At 34.0% G+C, this 20,938-nt stretch overlaps 4 protein-coding genes and 1 pseudogene across 7 annotated transcripts; 2 read left to right on the plus strand and 3 right to left on the minus strand.

Annotated features, from left to right (window-relative positions):
• Window positions 1-567: 567 nt before the first annotated feature.
• Window positions 568-5,726, plus strand: LOC146902027 (pentatricopeptide repeat-containing protein At4g39530 pseudogene; annotated as a pseudogene). Its single transcript, XR_015022244.1, has 2 exons — window positions 568-2,794; window positions 5,603-5,726. The product of XR_015022244.1 is annotated as a pentatricopeptide repeat-containing protein At4g39530 pseudogene (transcript).
• LOC146902028 (serine protease SPPA, chloroplastic-like) lies at window positions 3,198-9,203 on the minus strand. Of its 3 annotated transcripts, none has more exons than XM_085734252.1 (13): window positions 8,758-9,203; window positions 8,321-8,477; window positions 8,064-8,201; window positions 7,479-7,649; window positions 7,299-7,402; window positions 7,122-7,189; window positions 6,474-6,622; window positions 5,622-5,691; window positions 5,113-5,267; window positions 4,300-4,405; window positions 3,954-4,041; window positions 3,712-3,855; window positions 3,198-3,621 (listed from the first exon to the last, which is right to left on the minus strand). In XM_085734252.1, exons 1-13 carry the CDS (start codon window positions 9,079-9,081, stop codon window positions 3,391-3,393), a joined length of 1,905 nt encoding a protein of 634 aa, XP_085590378.1. In that variant the 5' UTR covers window positions 9,082-9,203; the 3' UTR covers window positions 3,198-3,390. The 3 variants fall into 3 exon arrangements, with proteins under 3 accessions (XP_085590378.1, XP_085590377.1, XP_085590379.1); XM_085734251.1 differs by having other exon boundaries at window positions 4,300-4,417; XM_085734253.1 differs by lacking the exons at window positions 3,198-3,621; window positions 3,712-3,855 and having other exon boundaries at window positions 3,862-4,041; window positions 4,300-4,417.
• Window positions 9,204-12,157: 2,954 nt separating this feature from the next.
• Window positions 12,158-14,955, plus strand: LOC146902029 (protein MIS12 homolog). Its single transcript, XM_085734255.1, has 7 exons — window positions 12,158-12,596; window positions 12,691-12,748; window positions 12,864-12,989; window positions 13,396-13,488; window positions 13,599-13,728; window positions 14,368-14,505; window positions 14,596-14,955. The coding sequence occupies exons 1-7, from the start codon at window positions 12,463-12,465 to the stop codon at window positions 14,655-14,657; spliced, it is 741 nt and encodes a 246-aa protein (XP_085590381.1). The 5' UTR covers window positions 12,158-12,462; the 3' UTR covers window positions 14,658-14,955.
• Window positions 14,956-15,552: 597 nt separating this feature from the next.
• LOC146902030 (protein STRICTOSIDINE SYNTHASE-LIKE 12-like) lies at window positions 15,553-17,261 on the minus strand. Its single transcript, XM_085734254.1, has 3 exons — window positions 16,886-17,261; window positions 16,226-16,498; window positions 15,553-16,128 (listed from the first exon to the last, which is right to left on the minus strand). The coding sequence occupies exons 1-3, from the start codon at window positions 17,122-17,124 to the stop codon at window positions 15,642-15,644; spliced, it is 999 nt and encodes a 332-aa protein (XP_085590380.1). The 5' UTR covers window positions 17,125-17,261; the 3' UTR covers window positions 15,553-15,641.
• A 1,788-nt stretch (window positions 17,262-19,049) lies between these two features.
• Window positions 19,050-20,547, minus strand: LOC146902031 (serine protease SPPA, chloroplastic-like). Its single transcript, XM_085734256.1, has 3 exons — window positions 20,396-20,547; window positions 19,676-19,745; window positions 19,050-19,347 (listed from the first exon to the last, which is right to left on the minus strand). The coding sequence occupies exons 1-3, from the start codon at window positions 20,490-20,492 to the stop codon at window positions 19,173-19,175; spliced, it is 342 nt and encodes a 113-aa protein (XP_085590382.1). The 5' UTR covers window positions 20,493-20,547; the 3' UTR covers window positions 19,050-19,172.
• Window positions 20,548-20,938: the final 391 nt, after the last annotated feature.

Here is a 20,938-nt window from a genome sequence, read left to right on the forward strand (position 1 = left end):
AAAAGAAAAAGTTGAATAAATAAGTACTTTTTTTTTTTAAAGTCTAATTTGCGGCAGATAGTAGTAGTGGGTATTGGAAACTTAATTATGCAGTAAACCCAGAAACAGTTTTCAACAAAAACCAGTATAGACCGAGAGGCAGTTTTTGTTTTGTAGTCCTTAAAAGTGCTTTTTCTTTTCACATAAACATGCACAAATCAAATAGAATTACATAGATTGATGACTGGGTATTTTAGCCAGGAATCTGTACAATCCAATAAATGAGAGAGAGAGAGCAGCAGCTGAAGCATAATGACTGCATAATCTACAGCCCACAAGTGGCATTTTTTTTTTCTTCCTTCTTTATCTCTACACGTTTCTCTTCTCAATGCAGCATTTATCATATAAAACGGGCTGAAAGGATCAAATCATTCTTCAAATGTATGTTAGAGTTTTATGGAATGAAAAACTGACTTTATTGAATAAATAACATAAAGGTGGCATATATTATATATAGCCTTGCATGATAAGAATGAAAAGTTCAACTCACGTGTAAAAACGTGGCAACAGTTACAAAGAAAACAAATTCAATTCTACTTGGTGGAACCTAGGAACTTATTAACTGAACATCCCAACAATGTAACCATCCATTAGACATGACTATGGTGTGAATTTATGATTGATCACAAAGAAGCCAAAATAATCTCTAGTATCTATTATGCAATTCCATCATTATCAACTACTATCATCAGCATCCAAACCAAACTTGCTTAACAAAATCAATGTGATCAAAACTTTGAACTTCTCCACTCTCTTACATCAACATCTTCAACCACATGACCCACACATTCCTCCAATCATCAGACAACGTACATTTGGTCGTGAATTAGCCAACTTGTTGCAATTACCACGTCGGAACATTCCCGTTCCTTGTTGCAAGAAAATCCACGCCAAAATTGTGGTGTGTGGTTTTCACCAACACGATATCTTCGTTGTTAACACTCTCTTGCATGCATACTCAAAACTGAACCTAGTAAACGATGCATAGACGCTGTTTGATACAATGTCTAAGAGAAACCATGTTACTTGGTCTAATATGGTTTCTATGTACACTCAGCATAGTTACAATGTAGAAGCATTGATGTTGTTTGTTCAGTTCATGAGAAGTTGTAATGAGAAACCAAATGAATACATTTTAGATAGTGTCGTTAAAGCTTGCACGCAATTTAGTGGTCTCGACCAAGCTCTACAGATACATGGTTTGGTTGTTAAGGGTGGATATGTTCAAGATGTTGTTTTGGTAACTCTTTGATTGATTTTTATACCAAACATGGTTGTATTGATGATGCAAGGTTGCTTTTTGATGGTTTACAAGTTAAAACCAGCGTCACGTGGACTGCAATCATTGCAGGGTATTCGAAACACGGAAGAAGTGAAGTGTCTTTGAAGTTGTTTGACCGAATGAGAGAGGGTGATGTTTGTCCAAATAAATATGTACTTTCTAGTGTTTTGAGTGCTTGTTTGATGCTTGTTTGTGCTTGTTTGGTGCTTGTCTCAATGGTCAATGGACTTATAGATTTTTACTTAAAGTGTCGCAAAGTGGAGTTGGGTAGGAAGTTATTTGATCGGATGGTATATAAAAATGTTGTTTCATGGACCACTGTGATTGCTGGTTGTATGCAAAATTCCTTCCATCAGGATGCCCTTGACCTATTTGTTGAAATGGCTAGAATGGGTTGGAAGCCTGATGCATTTTGTTGCACGAGCGTTCTTAGTTCGTGTGGTTCACTCGTGGCTTTGGAAAAGGGAAGACAAGTGCATGCTTATGCTATCAAAGTCAATATTGATAATCATGATTTTGTGAAAACTGGTTTGATTGACATGTATGCCAAATGCGATTCCTCGACTGATGCAAGACAAAAACCCAAGGAGTTCACTTTTGCTGCTGTAATCACTGCAGCAAGTAATATAGCAAGTCTGCGACATGGTCAACAGTTTCACAACCAAGTCATAAAGATGGGTTTTGAAGATGACCCCTTGGTCGCAAATGCTTTAGTTAATATGTATGCCAAAAGTGGAAGCATTGAAGAGGCTCACAAAGCATTTATCTACACAAATTGGAAAGCCACTGCATGTTGGAATTCGATGATTGTGGCTTATGCCCAACATGGAGAAGCGGAAAAAGCTCTTCAGGTGTTTGAGGACATGATTATGGAAGGAGTGAAACCAAATTATGGCACCTTTGTAGGTGTGCTATCAGCATGTAGCCATGCTGGACTTCTTGACCTTGGATTTGATCACTTTGACTCAATGTCTCAATTTGGAATTGAACCGGGAATTGAGCATTATGTATGCATGGTTTCTCTCTTGGGCCGTGCTGGTAAAGTATACGAAGCTAAGAAATTTATCGAGAAGATGCCAATAAAACAAGCAGCGGCAGTATGGAGAAGCCTACTCAGTGCATGCTGAGTTTCCGGTAATGTTGAACTGGGAACATATGCAGCTGAGATGGCAATATCATGTGACCCAGCAGATAGTGCATCATATGTATTACTTTCAAATATATTTGCATCAAAAGGGATGTGGGTAAATGTCAGAAGGTTGAGGGAAAAAATGGACATAAGTGGAGTTGTAAAAGAACCGGCTTGTAGTTGGATTGAAGTGAATAATGAAATCCACAAGTTTATGGCCAAAGACAGCGACTTCGCTCCTATATCTTTAGTTTTAGACAATTTGCTTCAACAGATCAAAGGGTTTGGTTATGTGGCAAACACTGACGCCCTTTTGCTTGATGATTGAGATGAATCATCTTGTGGTAATATTACAATTAGCCAAGCCTTTAAATTGCTAAAATAAAAGTATCTTCATTTTGAGCCTCAAGTTCTGACATTTTACCATAAACCTAATCAGTTTATGAGAGAACAAGAGTTTGAGACACTCATGTAGATATAGTTCTTCAAGTTATAATATTTTTCTTAATCTTCATATCCATACAAATCTGTAGTTAGAAAGGAAAAAACATGTTACACTGTAATATATGCTTTTGGTTATATGACTGCTTCCTAAGAGACACATCACTCTGAGCCTCATCTCCATCAGCCAAACTGAAAACTTAACAGGAGAACAGTATCCAAGTCTCGTTATTAAAGGCAACGTTCATGGCACAACAAATAATATATAAAGAATATAGCAGCTTCAGAAGGAGAACCACAGAGATGTTGACTAACTTTATGAATAATTTTTTTTAAGACGTTGTCGTATAATTTCATCTGTTAGGGAACGACTTTACAGGTTGGGGAGGTAATTGACCATTTACAAACTAGAGGGGAGGTGCAAGATTTTGAATCACAACTTAAGGGAGGCTAATATAATTTACCCTACTAGTTAGTATACTATGGAGAAAATCTCTCCCTACATAGAATTGAGGTAATCAGTCATCAGTGCCAAAATGGGGTTGGCAGATGGATATCCACCCAAATTCTGAAACATGGTTTCATCCATCCGCGCTTGAACTTCATCGGAAAATGGCAAGTCCTGTCGTAGTTCCTCAAGTGTTTGGTCTGCTCCAACGAGTGAATTGCCTAGATTGCTTAAAACCTTGGGTAGAATAGGACTGGGACTTGAGAGCTCCACAACAGCAACCTGGCATAGCTCAAGCACGATCATTATAGGAATCATGAAATCATCAAATAAATCAACAGGCATCAAAATAAAGGTGTTCTCAAATTCAACCTGTCTATCTTGAGGTATATTGGCCTTCAATTTGGCTATAGCAATAGCACGTGATAGCCCACCAATAGCATCAACCAGACCATGAGATACTGCGTCCTTACCGGTCCAAACCCTCCCCTGTGCAGCCTCTTCCATCTTGTCTACCTAGTGACAGGACAGTAGCGGTAAGTAACTATTGGATATACAAGGGAAGAACAGAAAGCATGGAAAATAGATTTTTCTTATATAAATTTAAAACATACAGTCATAGCTCGGGAAAGGGCAGCTTTGTCTCGAAATTGTTTATAAACATTCTGTGTTCTCTTGGCAAATAGCTTTGCTTCATGTGGCCTATACCAGAGAGATAGAGAAAGTGATTATATGTTCCTGCCTCAGAAATCAAATATAAATTGATGCAAAAAAAAGGTACCAACCCATGAATCAAACAGAAGTAGATTATTAAGGCCAACACAAACAGACTATATGAAACATGGATAAAAGCCCCCCACCAGCAATAGCAAATTATATTCCTATACCGCAAGCCCCGGGCCTGCTTAAGGTAATGTCTACTAAAATCTTCATGAATAAATCACAAAATCTATTAGGCACCTGAAAGAACGATGATCAGCTGCAAAGATCTCGGCATATTGACCCCTTGATATAAGTTCTTTGTTGAAGCCAATCTCCTCATCAAGTTTCTCATAGTTAAATTTTCCTACATAAGTAACTTATGTCATCAAGTTAGTAGATTACAAAACTCAAGAAGAATATACTGAAGTGGAACCATGATTGTTCATGATGGTACCATGTCTTTCCTCATTATTTATGAGCTCAATTTTTTTTGAAGAAATTTATGAGCTCAATTGATTTCTTTCCTTTCAACTACAATATCTATTGATTGCATATGATTACCATTCAAATGATATTTCAAACTACTATAGTATTTTAATCAAAATAAGTTCAAACGTAATTGATATAAAACCCAGTGAAAATGGTAAAATAGCTATAAGAGCACAACAAGAAGTGAGGAGCCTCTAAGGATATTTTACACAACTATCTCAGGCAAGCGGGTAAAAAAAACGGATTTTAGCCGAGTGCCTGGCCATAATAAGACTTTCCTAAATTGAGCGAATATGGTGGAAGGCCAAAAATCCAAACACACCATTGCGGCCTATGGCGCCACCATGTCAGACGTTCCTTCACAAATTTCCTATGACAGTTGTCCAAAAATCTTCCATGCCAGTCCGCCATGGGGGCGCCATGAACACCATTCAACAACACTGACATTTAGGATCTAGCACAAGGATGACCTCGTCTGTTTCAATTATACCAGCATGTGTATGTTGGCTAATAATTCACAATAAATCTGTTCTTAGTTTCAGTTAAATTATAATCCATGCACAGCCTTCTCCTTTCTCTTACTCGTGAGTACTCCAATCGAACCAGTTAAGGTCAGATTTTCTGCAACGATAGCATCTGCTCCCATCGCCATATAGTATCCTCCACTAGCTGCCACATCAGACATTGAAGCAATGATTGGTTTTTTGGCTGCAAGAAGCCTGATTTCTCTCCACATTCTGTAGACCATGATATCAAAACTTTATCAACTAAGCATGAAAACTTTCAAAAAAAATACTAGTATCAATTAGCACCACTATTCAATGACACAGATCAGAGAAGTACTTCAAATTTAATTAGACCATAAAGGAAATATTAACTTAACTTTGAAATCTAAAAGTAGCATCTTAAAAAAGTTATTAGGAAAAATCAATATAGTTCAGGTTATCATGAACTTTATGGCCATGGTATAAATCATTTTTTTTTTTTGGGTCAAGTGGTATAGATCATTTCTATATGAATACAACCAACCATTTCTTGCATGTCTTATTAAAAGTGACTTCATTTTGAACAGAGAGGAATGTACTACTTACAAATCAGAAGCAAGAGCATCACCTCCTGGACTATCAATTCGGATAACAGCAGCCTTGAATTTGTTCGATGCTGAGAAGAAAAAACAGCTCAGTGTGACCGAGAATCAAACAACGACGCACATATGACGAGCTAAATATATGTAAATAACACCGTAAAAAAATTTAAAGTTCAGCATATAGCGTAAACCTGAAAACCAATGTTATCCTTGTGTTATGGTAGGTCAGGAAAATAGATTAGGAGTATGTACATTGTTGGTTAATACGTAATTTACATAAACAAACATAATTAATCTCTCTGATTTCCACTAGCAGATGGGTTTCTCTCTGTCAAATTTATACCTTACTTCTGAAGGAAGCCATACTTCAGAAGTCCCAGTTTTAGTTGTAAAGACATAAAAAAAGGTGTCATCACTAAGCTATTTCTTGCAGTTTCTTTTGCAAGATCCTCTTCCTTTTATATTTTTCAAAATCATGAAGGATTCTAAAGTCCCGTGCTCAGTTGAAACTTAAAAATACTAAGAATAAGTGCAATACTTTCGCTTCCCATCTGTTATAGCAAATAATACAACTCTAAACAAAGATAACTATGTGGCTGCATTAATTAATAAAAAATGCCATAATCAATGTAATTAGCATCATAACACTTCACTTATTATGTGCTTTGAAATTTAAAGAAGAAAATATTTTTTTTTTTTTTTTTTTGAAGAAGCTAAATTAGCCCACTCAAATTGGTACCGAAGAGAATCGAACCTGAGACCTTGAGGAGGAGCACACTCCCAAGTCCCAAGTCAATACCACCAGACCAACCCAGGTGGGTTAAAGAAAGAAAATATTATAATATCAAAAGTGTACCTTTGACCCTATGGATGTTATTAATAAACTCCTCTGCAATGATACCTTTGCCACCAACACGACTGATGGTCCCCGAGGCTTGGATGACAGCTATCTGTTCTTTACCACCTGATATTCCAACGGTCTCTTTTTTAACTCCAGAGTATTTTCTGTATTTGAGGAAAGGAACAATCTGCTTAATGAGCTATTTGGCATATTTTAATCTATAACAGATGCATCTAATATAAGCTTGATAGAAAACAGGAAGCCATAGCAATTCATACTCATATCAGAGAATTAGAGCAGTGCTTTATACAAGTACAAGTCATGAGAACTAAGGTTCTTTCTCTACTATTAAGTCTCAAAAATAAAATGTACATACCGATACAAAAAAAAACAAAAAAAAAAACCAATTGCACTGATAACCATTTCCATGTATATATAGTTCTTGTTATTAGTGAGAAGAATTATAGTTAAGTTCTTTGATTATAGAAATTATCGCAGTCATCATACAACATTATAGATTTCTGAACAAGAAAATAAAACAAACACAACAGAATTTTATCAAGATAAGGATTTATTGATTTTTTTTTCGAGTCAACCTTTATCTTGCTGAAGAAATGGCATAATAAAATATAAAGGCCCCTACTCTATAAAAGGTAAATTTACCTGAAATAAACCACAGGTGGATATTTGTTTGATTTCACCTGAAGTCTCTTCTTCAACCTAGGTATAACCTGCAATATATTTTACGTTTCTCATTCTTTAGTCTTTTTTTTTTTTTTTCAACTGCTACTGTGAAACATGCAGGTAATCAGTCGCATAATACCAAAGTACTGCATGTACCTCATCATCATAGAGTATGCTTGTTATGAAACCCTTCTTTTCCAGTCTGTCTACTTGATAGACACCTTCATTTATGAAGTTCTCAACATCTTCTCTTTTCTTTCCTGTATATAATTTGCAGAAGCCCAAAGGTTAATTCATTTGTTTAAGATACAATTAGGACATTAAATGCAAATGTACCTCTAGCAGAAGAGACTTTATCCAGCCAATTTGAATAGATATTATCCAATATTGCAGTCAGCATCTCACGATGATCTTCAGACATGGTTTTACGGGTTAGTCTATCTCCCGCACTTTTATATTTGCCAATTCTTTCAACTTGTGGTTCAATTCCAAGATAGTCATAAACACCTGAAAGAATTAACACAAGTGTTAGACTTAAGTATAGACATCAACAAATTTCAATTTAAAAAGGTTTAACAACAAATTTCCCTATATTAAAAACCATTAAGCATTATGATTACATTTGAGCAATAACACTGCAAGTTTTGTAAATGTAGTTGGGAGTCATGCCACCATCACTAAACAGTCTGTTGTAATTCCCTTTCCTCATTTTTCTCTTTAGTAAACCACTTTCCTTATTTATATGTGAACTTGACTCGTTTTTATGAGAATGTAAAAAAAACTCATTTAGTAATCTAGTTTAAATCCGGAGATTTCCGCACACGTATAAATCCTTGAGGATAGTTGTTCATTGCGGCATTGACAACAACGTCAAACTTTGTTTAAAGAGATGCAAGGAAAGGAAAGGCAGAATGAGCATACCTCTAACAAATGTCCCTTGAACAGTGAATCCAAACAAACGAACATAAGCACTCGGAGGAGCATATATTTCTTCACATGCACAAGCAATATAATATTCCTTTTCTCGAATTAAAGGGAGATAAGCCACAACACATTTTCCTACAAATGTCATCAACTATCAAGGTCTTTTATAAGCAACAAAGGTTAATATAATTGAATAGTTAACATAGATAGATATTGCAACACAAAATTTTACAAATGTAGAGTTGTAATGGCACCTGATTTTCTGAAATTCAAGATTTGTCTTCGAATTTCATCAGCTTTAGCCCAACCACAATTCAAACTATCGATTTGAAGATACACGGCAGAAATACGAGGATCGTAAGCAGCTTTCAACAAATTATCCCAAATTTGGGGCAGAAGCTGATCGGCTATCTACATAGACAGAAAAATGAAATGAAAGATTAAGCAAAGCAATAGTATGAGTGAGAAAGCTATGTTTGCACGACACCCTCTGGTCAAAGGCATGTCTGGTATCCGACACCTCGGACACAGACACACTAATGTGATTACATTCGACTAATTCATTTTCTCAGAGAAGTGTCAACGTGTCACGTGATCACATTCAATTCATTTTCTCAAATTATTATTACATATGTGTATTAGTGTCGTGTCTGTTGTCTATGTCGGTGCTTTGTTAGAAAAAAGGGAAAACCTGTCCGCGCAAAATGATCTTCAAGATGCTGCCGTGTGGAACACGCTCCGAAGAGTCAGCTGTTAACAAGTTGAGCTTGACGAGAAGCTTGTTGAAGCCGGTAACGGGCTTAAAATCAAAGTCACCCGTGGGAAAATCATTGTGATTGGCATTAACAGAGTCTTGTTTAAGAGTAGAATTTGAAGATGATGAGTAACAAGAATAGTGAAATTTGAAGGGTTTGGGTTTGAGAATGCGCTGAGTGAGAAAGCGTTGGAGTTGAAAGCGAGTACTCATGAAGGATGATGGTGGTGGTGGTGGTGATGTTTGGCGGTGATTTGACATTTCCGACACTTCACAACTGCAAAATGTGGGAGGGAAAAGAAGAAAGAGTGTGAAAAAGTAAACTTTGGAATGAAAGGAAAGTAACAAAGAAACTTGACTCTTTGTTTCTGACTCGCATTCAATACAAGTCTTTCATTAATAGTATTTTTCATAATGGAAGCACATGTTAGTGATTCCACAAATACACTAACAATTATGCATTAGAAATTATGTCAATTTATTTATCAAAAAATTGAATTTTTTTTCAAATAAATATTTACTATTTATAGAATCAGTAACATGTGATCTCTTTCATTAATGGAAGTTTTTCATTGATTTTACATCTATTTTTATTTCCTTTTAATCTTACTTTTCATCTCTTATAAACATCCAAAATTCATGGAACGTGAACAAACTTAATGGAATGTTAATGATTAAGCTAAAAAAAATTCATTAATATTATATTCCATTGAATAAGTAAAGTTTTTAATCAAATTTTTGTATTTTTGTATTTTTCTATGTACATGTGAATCATACATGAACTCGTTCACGTATGCATTTTTAAAAATTAACATAGATGTCAACTGATTCAATGTAGCGCCTTCATGCCATAACCTGGTACGATCCATAAAAACGCTTCTAGAGTTTATGATACATAGCTTGGGAGAGGGACGATTGTTGGTACAGTTGGAGTTTGACACACAATCATGAACCAACCAACATATCTATACTAATTTCAGAAAATGACATCATCTAATGTTATAACATGTCTCACTATCGGACACGCTTTCGATGAGAAGTGTGTTAGTGCTACGAGTAGCAATAACATATGTATGAGTGGGAATGGAAAAACTGGTCACACAAAGTTATTTTCAAAATGCTATCATGTTTAACACACTCTAACTATTTTCAAACTAGTCACACAAGAAGGGCAAAAGGCAGAGGAGTTAAACTAGCGTAGTGAAGCTCCCTTGGCACTTGCTCTTACGTTTGGCGTGAACACTTGTTAGTCCTAACTTGCGGCATAGACTAGGTGGTACAGGGAGCGATAGCCCTCGCAGTACATTTAGAGCGTATTGTTGGAATACAGATTGTAGTAATATTATATATGTCTTGTAACATGTAAGTGCACTATTGTCTAAGTCTTGGAATGTTTGGTTAAGTTTTGAGTGATGTCTCGTATATTAGTTTTTTCTGTATGCACCCTCTGTCTTAAGATCATTATATATTTTAAATCTTCATGAAAATGATTTCATTTGCATAAAAACTTTGTATTAGAATAAAATTTTGTTTTCAACGATTTGAATCATCCCATGAAACATTTTTGTGATTAGAATCATAATGGTCCAATCATTCTTCGTTATTCTTTTTGCAACGAATCATCATTCTACATGCTTTGAGATTCAAATCATGAATAGATTTATCAAAATCTAGATCTTTTGTTTGCAACAATTTGAATCACAAATCTGGCGACTCGAATCATTCTTCATCAGGATCATCAATCGTGATGATGATTTAAATCATTATTCGTATGTATCAAATCAATCTTCAAACGAACCCAACAATTATTTTCAACATATAATTCAACTCACTAAATGAGTGATTCGAATCACAAAGGGGTTTAGGCTATTTTTTTAGCTTTCTCTTGTTCTAAAACCTTCTAACTATAAATATAATCCTCTTTCCCACTTTTTCATTATTGAAGTGTTCATTCACTTTTCGCTCGACTCTCTCTCTCTCTCTCAAAAATCTTACTAAAAAACTTTCATCAAGATTCATTGTGAGGTTGATTCGAAGTTAGGAGATGCAATTAGACTTGTGTATGGTTTGTTTCTTTTAAGGAATTTAAGGGTGCTCAAAGTTTGAAAGGATACAAGAGGCATTATTTTCTCCTTCAAAGGCTTGGGGGATTTTTCTTGAGGTTCAACACCGAGGAAATTTGATAGAGCTCCTACCAATGAAATGATCATGTTGGAAATTGCTCAAGGATTGCACGTAGCAGAAGATTTGAAGGTCTTGAGGTTCTACAAATTATATTACAGATGACTATTTTATAAGAGTTGTGATATTTGAACAACCATTTTAATGATAACTTATGAGACAACCATAATTTACAAAAAAAAAATTGAAATATTGGCATGAGAAGCAAAACAATAGAGAGAGAAAGTAAAAATATAATGAAAGTATGTGATAAAATTTGTCAAAAAATTATTATACAAATATCATTTCTCATTTTGTAATAGGTTTCGTTTCCCTAATATTACATCTTGTTGAATTTCTTTGATGAATTTGGTGTTGCCACGTCTTTTTGCTTGCTTTATTTCATATTATTATTGTTATTATTGAAGTGTTGGAGATGATTGTTGGTTTTTTGAGGTGAGATGATTGTTGGCTTGTTGTGATGTTATCAAGTCATAATGATCATTTGCCCTTCTAATTTTGTCTAGGAAAAGAAACATTTAACCCTTAAATTTAGGATTGAATAAATTTTTGGTCACTATAAAACTTTTAAATTTCACATTTTAGTCAGTTTAAAATTTTTCATCATGTTTTAGTCTCTTAAATATTTTTTGTTACCACTCCAATTTTTTTTTTTTTTTTGCATTTATGTTTAGTATATTATAGAAACCTCTTTTACTAAAGTTTCATTTTTCAACAAATGATGAATTAAATATGAATTTGTAAATTATTAGTTGTTAAAAATTCATATTTTAGGGTAAAAAAAGAAAAATGAAATTGTCAAAAAAAGCCATGATGGAATTTGTCAAAAAAAAGAAAAAACCAGGACGGAAAACATTTAATGATCAAAATTGCTAAATTATTTTAAAAGGAATAAAAATGAAATTTAGCATTCCTTAAAAAAAATGAAATTTAACATATTTATAAGCACAAAAAACTTATTTACCAGTTAAATTTATAACTAAACATTCTTAAAAGAAAATTATTTTTGGTAGTGCTTAAAAGAAAATTATAACTAAACACCAAAATTTACTTAAAACAAAAAAAAAATCAAAATTCATCAATCAATTTTGGGTAAAATATCCATGTTCATGTAGTGAGAATATATTTATTAAAAAAAAATGCAGTAAGAATATCTAAATTAAAGAGTAATCTTATTTCTCTAACATTTGCTCTTTATTTTTTATTGTATAAAACTTTACATAGGTCTCACATTACAAGAATTTATTTCTAAAAAAGTGGGACACATGAGTTTCATCAAATTAGAGAGTAAATATTAGCCGGAATATGTGTTAGAAAAGATAAATATTTGTTAATAAAAGTTACAGTTTAATCCCATACGAAGATTATTAAAAAAGTTTGGTTGTGGTAGTAACAGAGGAAGTGAAGAAAGAGGCACATGCATTAGGTTGTTTTGAAATTGGGGAATCAAATTTGGCGGGAATGGAAGGAAGCATGAGCAGAGAGAGCGACGCTGTTTTCGAATCGGTGATGAATCTGAATCCACAACTCTTCTTCAACGAAGTTCTCAACACTGTTGATGATTTCGTCCTCGATACTTTCGATTTCTACTTCCAGTAACTAACCCCTTTCGCTTCTTCTTCTTCTTTTTTTTCTTTCAAATTTTAATTGTTGCTATAGCAAAATTAAAATTAAATCTTGTTGTTTCAGGGAAGCATCCACCAAGCTCAATGCGGAAGCTACTCAAAGATCCCAACATCTCACACAGGTTTCATTTCTCTCCTTCCATTATTCAAAGAAATTGCTTAATTCAATTTAATTATCTTTAATTAGGGTAATTAACGAACTCTTTCATTAAATTTGTTTATTTGTTTCTGTGAAAGGGTGTTGATTGCATTCGTCGAAAGGTTCAATCTGTTTTGGATCAAAAGCTCGCTGTTTGGGAAAAATACTGCCTTTATCATTGTTTTTCTCTTCCCGAAGGTTTTCAATTGCCAAACACTCTCAATGTATGTTCTGTTTAATTTTTTTCGCCATTCACAAATATTGCGGAGAATCATGGTCAACGTGGCCTCAATCAAAGTTGCATTACAGTTGTAGAGACATAAAAAACCCAGATATGCGGCCTAGATTGCGGCCACATACCTTTTTTTAACGAGATTAAAGGAAATGCATGGTCAGTGTAAAGTTATTTTACATTGACAACCAATCACTACTTGCCAAGATATCAAACAATACAATTATGCTACTGTTTTTTCTTATTTTTAAAATGCATGATATGATGTGGCAAACTGAAATTTGTGATTGAATGTCAGTGTAAGTAATTTTTCATTGATAGTGTATATTCCTTCATCTCTTATCTAAAACCTTGTTCCTTTGTATAATTTTTTCTTAAGAAAGTGTACTTTCTTTCAGGGTGAAACAAGTGGGAATGTCATTGATCCTGGTTCTACTTCCAATCTGGAATTAGATGCTCAGTTAGAATCATTGAGGAAAAAACTAGTTGAGGTAATAAGAGTGTGGAATGTACATTGTTAAAGTCTTCATTTTGTAGATGGTGAAATTGTTACTTATTTTGTTTCTCATTTGATTTTTCTTGGTAATAAATGTGCTGTCAGGTGGGGAAAGAGTCTGAAATGCTGAATCAAGAAATTCATGCATTAGAGAGGCAGTCTTCTCACAATGCCCAGTACATCAATGAGGCATTACAATTATTTGAGCAAAACTCTTACATTGAGTTGTTTCAGGGTAATTTAAGAGCTTCTTATCATCCTATTGCTCATGTTTTAACGTTTTGCAGATAAGATCCTGTGCTACTCAGAACTAGTATTGATACTGTTTTTATGATTTCTATTTAATCAATCCTGGGATTCTCCATTTTGGTACCTGTTTGTATGCATTAACTATATTAACACATGTATATTGCTTTTCTCATGCAGTTTTATGATACAAAAGAACATTGAATTATTTGGATACGGTTTTGTTTTGTTTTCCAATTACACAGTCAGTAATATAAGAAACTATTGTCTCAGAATATTTTTGCAAATAATGAACATCCAGGATAGTCTGTCTTTTGATTGTGTTTTATACTTCTTTTAATGCCTTTCATGTCTACATGTAAAGATTAAGATAAGATTTGTTTGAAAGGGGGCCAACATTTTGGGGGCACCAATACAGGTACCATAGGTCAGGATGTTAATACTGTGAACCTTAGTAAAAGAGAAATGAAACAAATAATGTCAAAAATTTCCTGGAGCTCTGCACTATTGCAAGTAGGAAAGAATGAATTTGTTTTTTCTGATTGAAATTATTAACAAATTATTAGCTAATATTATATGTTGAACTTTAAGTCAGTAGATTTTTACATTTATGATTGTGTTCCTGTAGAGATCATGACAACTGCCTCAGAACTTCGAATGAAGATGGGAAAGCTTAACACCAACTTGATTGAAGAGACAGGAAAAGTGAAAGCAAAAAGGATTGACAACAATAAAATGGACATTTCTGCTATATATGCTTCCAAAGGTAACCAGAATATCATTCATTCTTCTGCAACATGAATTATTTCCACAAGGCTGAACTCCATAGTTCTGATTTGAACATTTCTGTATGCAGGCGTATCTAATACGAAATTCGAAGATCTTCAAGAATTTGTAACTCTTATGAAGAGCACGTGAGCTTGTATATATTTTTCATCAACCCAGTTGGACTGGTCTTATCACTCATGCTTGCTGTACCTGTAATTGTTTATTGGTAGTCTATTAGTTGGAATTTTCCTCTCTTGTACTGAAATTAATGGATTTAAATTATTTGGAGATACCTGAAGAATCTCGTAGTCTTTCTCAATTTGGTTGTGCAAAGGCAGAAGCTAGAAGTTTGTAAGTGATAGGTACCAAAGTGAAGTGCCTGACAAGTTACAGGGAGATACTTGTGTTTCTTTAATTATTAATTTTAATTAATTGTTAGCCGAGTTTACTAGGTTGTGGTAAAGCCCTATATTGTGATAAAACTATTTTTGCATTGCAAACATTTTGACGAGATTTCTTTTTACTGCACAAAAGGTGAATATGTAAAGGGAAAGTTGAAGGGAAATATAAGCACATGTTAAGGAATAAATGTTTACTTGTTTTTTTATTGATTATTGATTCGTTGATGTTCAAAAATAATTTTACTGGTGTTTTTGTGAGTCATACAGGGTTATGGTATTTCAAATGTACAGTACTTGGTTGTTCCTTTAGAAGGTGAAGGTTCACTTGGTCCAACATCTTATGTCATTTGAAGTTGATGTTACTTATTTGTGGCCTTTTAAGGTCTCTGGCATTTACTTAATGTAGAACTTATGACAACTGAAGTATTTTATGTTCTTAGTAGTTAAACATTCTGTTATATTTAAATTCTTGAGGATTTTGTTGTCTATTTTCCAGAATATCGTGCTGCCTGTCTATGCATTACAAACACACTACCATTAAGGTTATAGACTCGTGATCTTCCACTTTTTCATTAACTTATGTTGTAAGTGTATGCAAATGTTGATCAGAAGAATAGAGATTTTTGGGTGCCTTAGCAAGAGTATATGATCAATAATTTTCTTTATTTAGTCCCCATGTATTTTTTTTTCTTTTCTTCATAGCAATACAAATGTAGCAAATGAGTGAAAAACTTTAGGGGGAAAAGATGCTAGCATAAGAAGCAAGCAGGGAACCACCATAGAGTGTTCCATTGTACTCTTGAACCTCACTACTTAGTTGAGTACCATACTCAGCAGGAAGAGATACAATCTGTAAAATTAAACGATTCTCAGTCACTCTGACTCCTATAGGCAAATTCGTACGTCTTGGAGATCCTGGCCGTCCTAAAAAACTATTCACTGAAATCCAAAATTGGCCCCTTGAGTTCTTAATGTTATTTGGTCTTCCAGCAAGCAGCATGAATAATTCTGATGAATTTGCTCTTGGTCCTTTCAGCCACACTTTCCGAACTTTGAAGGATAGAAATTCGTTAACAAGTGCGAATGAGCCATCTCTACTGACTGCCACACCAGTTGGCACTGCAAGATTGCTTAGCAACACTGTTGTTTGGTTGGTGCTAGGATCATATCTCAATAGGCTTCCTGAATGATCTCCACTGTCTACCAGTTTGAGAAAATCCCTACAAAAAATCAAGTGATGTGAACATTTGTTACTGTAATGCTGAATTGGCATTTAGGTGCAAAAGACAACATTGTAAGTAGACAAACTATGCTTACTTGAGCTGGAATTTAGCGCTAGCTATTGTAAAATAAATGATTCCAGTGTTTGGGTCTATATCCAAACCATCAGCAAACACAGTAGAATTGACTTGTGCAGGTCCAACTAATTGGGTTGCTTTCCCTCCATTGGGACCAACCATAAGTAGTCCATAATAAGCATCAGCTATATACAAGTCGTTTGTTTGATGATTGAAACTCAATCCTAATGGCCTCCCACATGTTGGTTGGAGTGCTGAGAAGTCATCAATGCCATCACAGACTGTCTTGTTCCTGATAAAAAAATAGAAGTAATTTCTGATTTCCATTTTCTGCTTTTACTTTCATTTATAAAATTCTCACGTTGTTGATTCACACAAAAAATAAGAAGGAAAAAAAAATCCAGTGTTTTCTATATAAACATGAAGTTCGTGAGGTCTTAGCTTTAGTGGTAAAAAGGAAAATATAAAAATGTAAAAAGAAAAGGGAAACAAATTAAAAACAAGATGATATGCTTGTATTTAAAAATTGAAAATAGTACTTTTACAAAATAAATGGTCACTTAACTCATTAGGCTTTGAATCTAGTTAACTAATTAATAGTTTTTTTTTACAAACAAACTAGCTAATACATTTTTTTTATGAAAGGAGAACTGGCTAATGTTGGTGAAATATTAGTTACCTGTTTGGTGAAGTGTAAGCATATTCCTTGAAGAAACCTTTATTTGGACCAACATATTTGAAAATTCTTCCATCAGAGGAGCCAACATAAGGTCCTTCACCGTTTTTATCGAATGCAAGTGACTCAGGTCCTGTCACTGGTGGTGGTAGCTTGTTCAGTAATATAGCTACTGATGATGGAGAACACAACAGTAAGATAACAAGAGTAGTTGCAGTCACAACCATTGCCATATTCAACATGATTGCTAATAACAAGTTTAATGATATTTGATGTAACTTTGTAAGATGTGAGTCCTAACTATGAACTAAGCTATGTATTTATAGGCATATTGGCATCATGCTATGCATGCAGTGCATTAGATGGAAAATGTGATATGCCAACTCATCATTAATTCACAAAAGAATCAACAAAAGAACACGCAAAATTATGCTAAGCAAGACTTCCCTGTCAAAAGAAACGTTCATATATAGTTTTTTACAAGTTCTAGTTAGTTCATAATTATGTGTTTATGAACAAAGCATATAACATGTGAAGACTGTAGAATTAAAATGTGAAACTAAAGAACTATAGCAGGAAAAAGATATGGTCGGTTTGTGACTCATGAAAACTTTTCTTCTTCAAATGTAACTTACTAAATGTGCACTCAATAGCGTGCACCAATATTTACGAGTATGTGAACTCATTTGATTTATAAAAACTAGTGGGTAAACAACCACTTACTTATTCCTGTCAAAAAAAAAAAAACCACTTACTTATTTATCCCTTTTTTTCGATAAAGATCATAGTCGACCTTTATCATAGTGAAAAATTGAACTTCAACTTTTAGAATTTGTTATCATTTAGTATTGTTATTTAATTTTTATTACTATATTTTGAATTTGAATTCAAAATTAAATTAGGATTAGTTTTGATTTGATTTTTTTTTGAGATTAATTAAGAAAAAATAATTTAGGATTTGATCAAATTTGATTTGATTAGCTTCAGAAGGATAAAATTTGAAATAAAAAAGTTTAAATAAAAAAAAGAAAGCATTTTGTCTACCTAGTGACAGTACAGTAGCAGTAAGTAACTACTGGATATACAAAGGAAGAACAGAAAGCATGAAAAATAGATTTTTCTTAAATAAATTTAAAACATACAGTCATTGATCTAGACAGAGCAGCTTTGTCTCGAAATTGTTTATAAACATTTTCTGTTCTCTTGGCAAACAGCTTTGCTTCATGTGGCCTGTACCCAGAGTGGGATTAAATGATTTTAACCGAATTCAAATATTGCAGTCAAGTCATAAAAGATTAGTATTCCCTTCTCAACAGAAAGTGTTCGACATTACAGTTGTATATCAGATGGCACAGTGCACATTAACATTCTCTACTAGATTCTTCATGTATAAATGAACAAAGTCTGTAAGGTACCTAAAAGAACGATGATCAGCTTCAAAGAGCTCGGCATATTTACCCCTTGATATAACTTCTTTGTTGAAACCAATCCTCTTATGAAGTTTCTCATAGTTAAATTTTTCTACAAATGCAAGTTATGCCATCAAGTTAGTAGATCACAAAACCCAAGAAAAATATATGAAAGTGGAACACTGACTGTTATGATGGGACCGTGTCCCTCATTATTTCAGAGTTCAATTCATTTCGTTCTTTTCAGCTACAAACAATTTACATTGGTTGCATATGATTACCATTCAAATGATATTTCAAAATACTATAGTTTTTTAATCAAAATAATTTCAGAACGTAATTACCATATTACCATAAAACTCTGTGAAATGGTATATGGCTACAAGACCACAACAAGAAGTGAGGAGGCTTTACGAATATCTTACAACACAACTATCTTAGCCAAGGGGGGGTAAAAGAATACGGATTTTAGCTGAGTGGCTGGCCATAATATGAGTTTCCTAAATTGAGCGAATATGGTGGAAGGCCAAAAATCCGCCATATAAACACGCCATTGTGGCCCATGGCGCCGCCATGGCGGGCACCCCTTAACAAATTTCCTATGACGGTTGTCCAAAAATACGTGAAAGGGCAACCCGGTGCACTGAAGCTCCCGCATATGCAGGGTCCGGGTTGTCCAAAAATACGTGGATCTAACAAATTTAACGGTTGTCCAAAAATTTCCCATGGCACGGCCATGGCGGCGCCATGACCGCCATTTAGGATCTAACACATGGATGGCCTCATCTGTTTCAATTATACCAGCATGTGTATGTTGGCTAATAATTCACAATAAATATCTGTTATTAGTTTAAGTTAAATCACTATCCATGACTAGCCTTCTACTTTCTCTTACTCATGATCACTCCAATCGAACCAGTTAAGGTAAGATTTTCTGCAACAATGACACCTGCTCCCATTGCCATGTAGTATCCTCCACTTCCACTTGCTGCCACATCAGACATTGAAGCAACAACTGGTTTTATGGCAGCAAGAAGCCTGATTTCTCTCCACATTCTGTAGACCATGATATCAAAATTTATCAGCTAAGCATGCAAACTTTCCAAAATAATTACTAGTATCTATTAGCATCATTATTCAATGACACAGATCAGAGAAGTACTTCAATTCAACTAGACCATAAAGGTAATATTAACTTATCTTTGAAATCTTAAAGTAACTAGCATCTTAAAAAAGTTATTAGGAAAAATCAATATAGTTCAGGTTATCATGAATTTTATGGCCATGGTATATATCATTGCTATATGAATACAACCAACCATTTCTTCTATGTCTTATTAAAAGTGACTGCATTTTGAACAGAGAGGAATCTACAAGTACTTACAAATCAGAAGCAAGAGCATCACCTCCTGGACTGTCAATTCGAATAACAGCAGCCTTGAATTTGTTTGATGCTGAGAAGAAAAAGACGACAGAGTGTGACCGGGACTAAAAAATGGTGCAGACGTGATGAGCTAAATATATGTAAATAACACCATAAAAAATTTCAGGTTTAACAAACATCGTCATAGAAAAACTGTGAAAACAATGTTTCCTTGTGTTATGATACGTCAGGAAAATAGATTAGTAGTATGTACGTTGCTGGTCAACACATAAGTTACATAAACTAACATAATTAATCCCCGCTTCGTAGGTCCTGGAACATAAGGATGAAGATCTATTCAACTCATAAATGTTCATATATTTTCTCGGATTTCCACTAGCAAACGAGTTCTTGTCAAATTTATACCTCACTTGGGAAGGAAGCCATCCTTCAAAAGTCCCAGTTTTAGCTGTAAAAACTTAAAAAGAGGCATCATCCCTAAGCTAGTGTTGCAGTTTCTTTTTTACAATCCACTTGCTTTTATATTTTTCAAATCTTGGAAGGATTCCAAAGGCTTGTATTCCATTGAAGTTACTAAGAATAAGTGTAATATAACTCTAAACAAATTTAACTATGTGGTTGCATTAATAAAAACTTCCATAATCAATGTAAGTAGCATCATAACATGTATTATGTTCTTCGAAATTTAGTGAAGATAAACTTATAAGAGAAAAAGTGTACCTCCGACCATTTGTATCTCATTAATAAACTTCTCTCCAATGATACCTTTGCCACCAACACGATTGATGGTTCCTGAGGCTCGGATGACAGCTATCATTTCTTTACCACCTGATATTCCAACAGTCCATTTTTTAACTCTAGAGTATTTTCTGTATTTTAGGAAAGGAACAATCAATTTATGCTTAAGGAGTTATTTGGCATATTTTAATCTATAAAAAATGTATCGAATATAAGTTTGATAGGAAACAGGAAGCCATAGCAAGTCATACTCATAGTAGATAATTAAACAGTTCTTTATACAAAATAAGTACAAGGCATGAGAACTAAGATTCTATCTCTATTAAGTCTCAAAAATATAAATAAAATGTATATACCAATAAAATATATTTTTATAAAAATAAAAAAAACATCATTTGCACTGATAACTATTTCCATGTATAAATAGTTCTCGTTATTAGTGAGAAAAATTATAGTTAAGTTCTTCAATTATGGAAATTATCAAAGTCATCAAACAGTATTGTAGATTTATGAACAAGAAACTAA

The sequence above is a fragment of the Medicago sativa genome, chromosome 8 (genome assembly GCF_051527215.1).
Source record: "Medicago sativa cultivar Bolivia chromosome 8, Bolivia_mono, whole genome shotgun sequence".
Classification (NCBI taxonomy): domain Eukaryota; kingdom Viridiplantae; phylum Streptophyta; class Magnoliopsida; order Fabales; family Fabaceae; genus Medicago; species Medicago sativa.

Coding starts and splice junctions, on each gene's coding strand:
- LOC146902028 (XM_085734251.1), bottom strand. CDS start 9,081: ATGTCAAATCACCGCCAAACATCACCACCACCACCACCATCATCCTTC. Junction 5,692..6,473: donor TAACATCCATAGGGTCAAAG/GTACACTTTTGA, acceptor TTTTCTTCTCAG/CATCGAACAAATTCAAGGCT. Junction 5,268..5,621: donor GATGCTCTTGCTTCTGATTT/GTAAGTAGTACA, acceptor CATGGTCTACAG/AATGTGGAGAGAAATCAGGC.
- LOC146902029 (XM_085734255.1), top strand. CDS start 12,463: ATGGAAGGAAGCATGAGCAGAGAGAGCGACGCTGTTTTCGAATCGGTG. Junction 12,749..12,863: donor GATCCCAACATCTCACACAG/GTTTCATTTCTC, acceptor TTTCTGTGAAAG/GGTGTTGATTGCATTCGTCG. Junction 14,506..14,595: donor TGCTATATATGCTTCCAAAG/GTAACCAGAATA, acceptor TTCTGTATGCAG/GCGTATCTAATACGAAATTC.
- LOC146902030 (XM_085734254.1), bottom strand. CDS start 17,124: ATGTTGAATATGGCAATGGTTGTGACTGCAACTACTCTTGTTATCTTA. Junction 16,499..16,885: donor GCTTACACTTCACCAAACAG/GTAACTAATATT, acceptor TTTTTTTATCAG/GAACAAGACAGTCTGTGATG. Junction 16,129..16,225: donor AGCGCTAAATTCCAGCTCAA/GTAAGCATAGTT, acceptor GATTTTTTGTAG/GGATTTTCTCAAACTGGTAG.
- LOC146902031 (XM_085734256.1), bottom strand. CDS start 20,492: ATGATAGCTGTCATCCGAGCCTCAGGAACCATCAATCGTGTTGGTGGC. Junction 19,746..20,395: donor TGAGATACAAATGGTCGGAG/GTACACTTTTTC, acceptor TTTTCTTCTCAG/CATCAAACAAATTCAAGGCT. Junction 19,348..19,675: donor GATGCTCTTGCTTCTGATTT/GTAAGTACTTGT, acceptor CATGGTCTACAG/AATGTGGAGAGAAATCAGGC.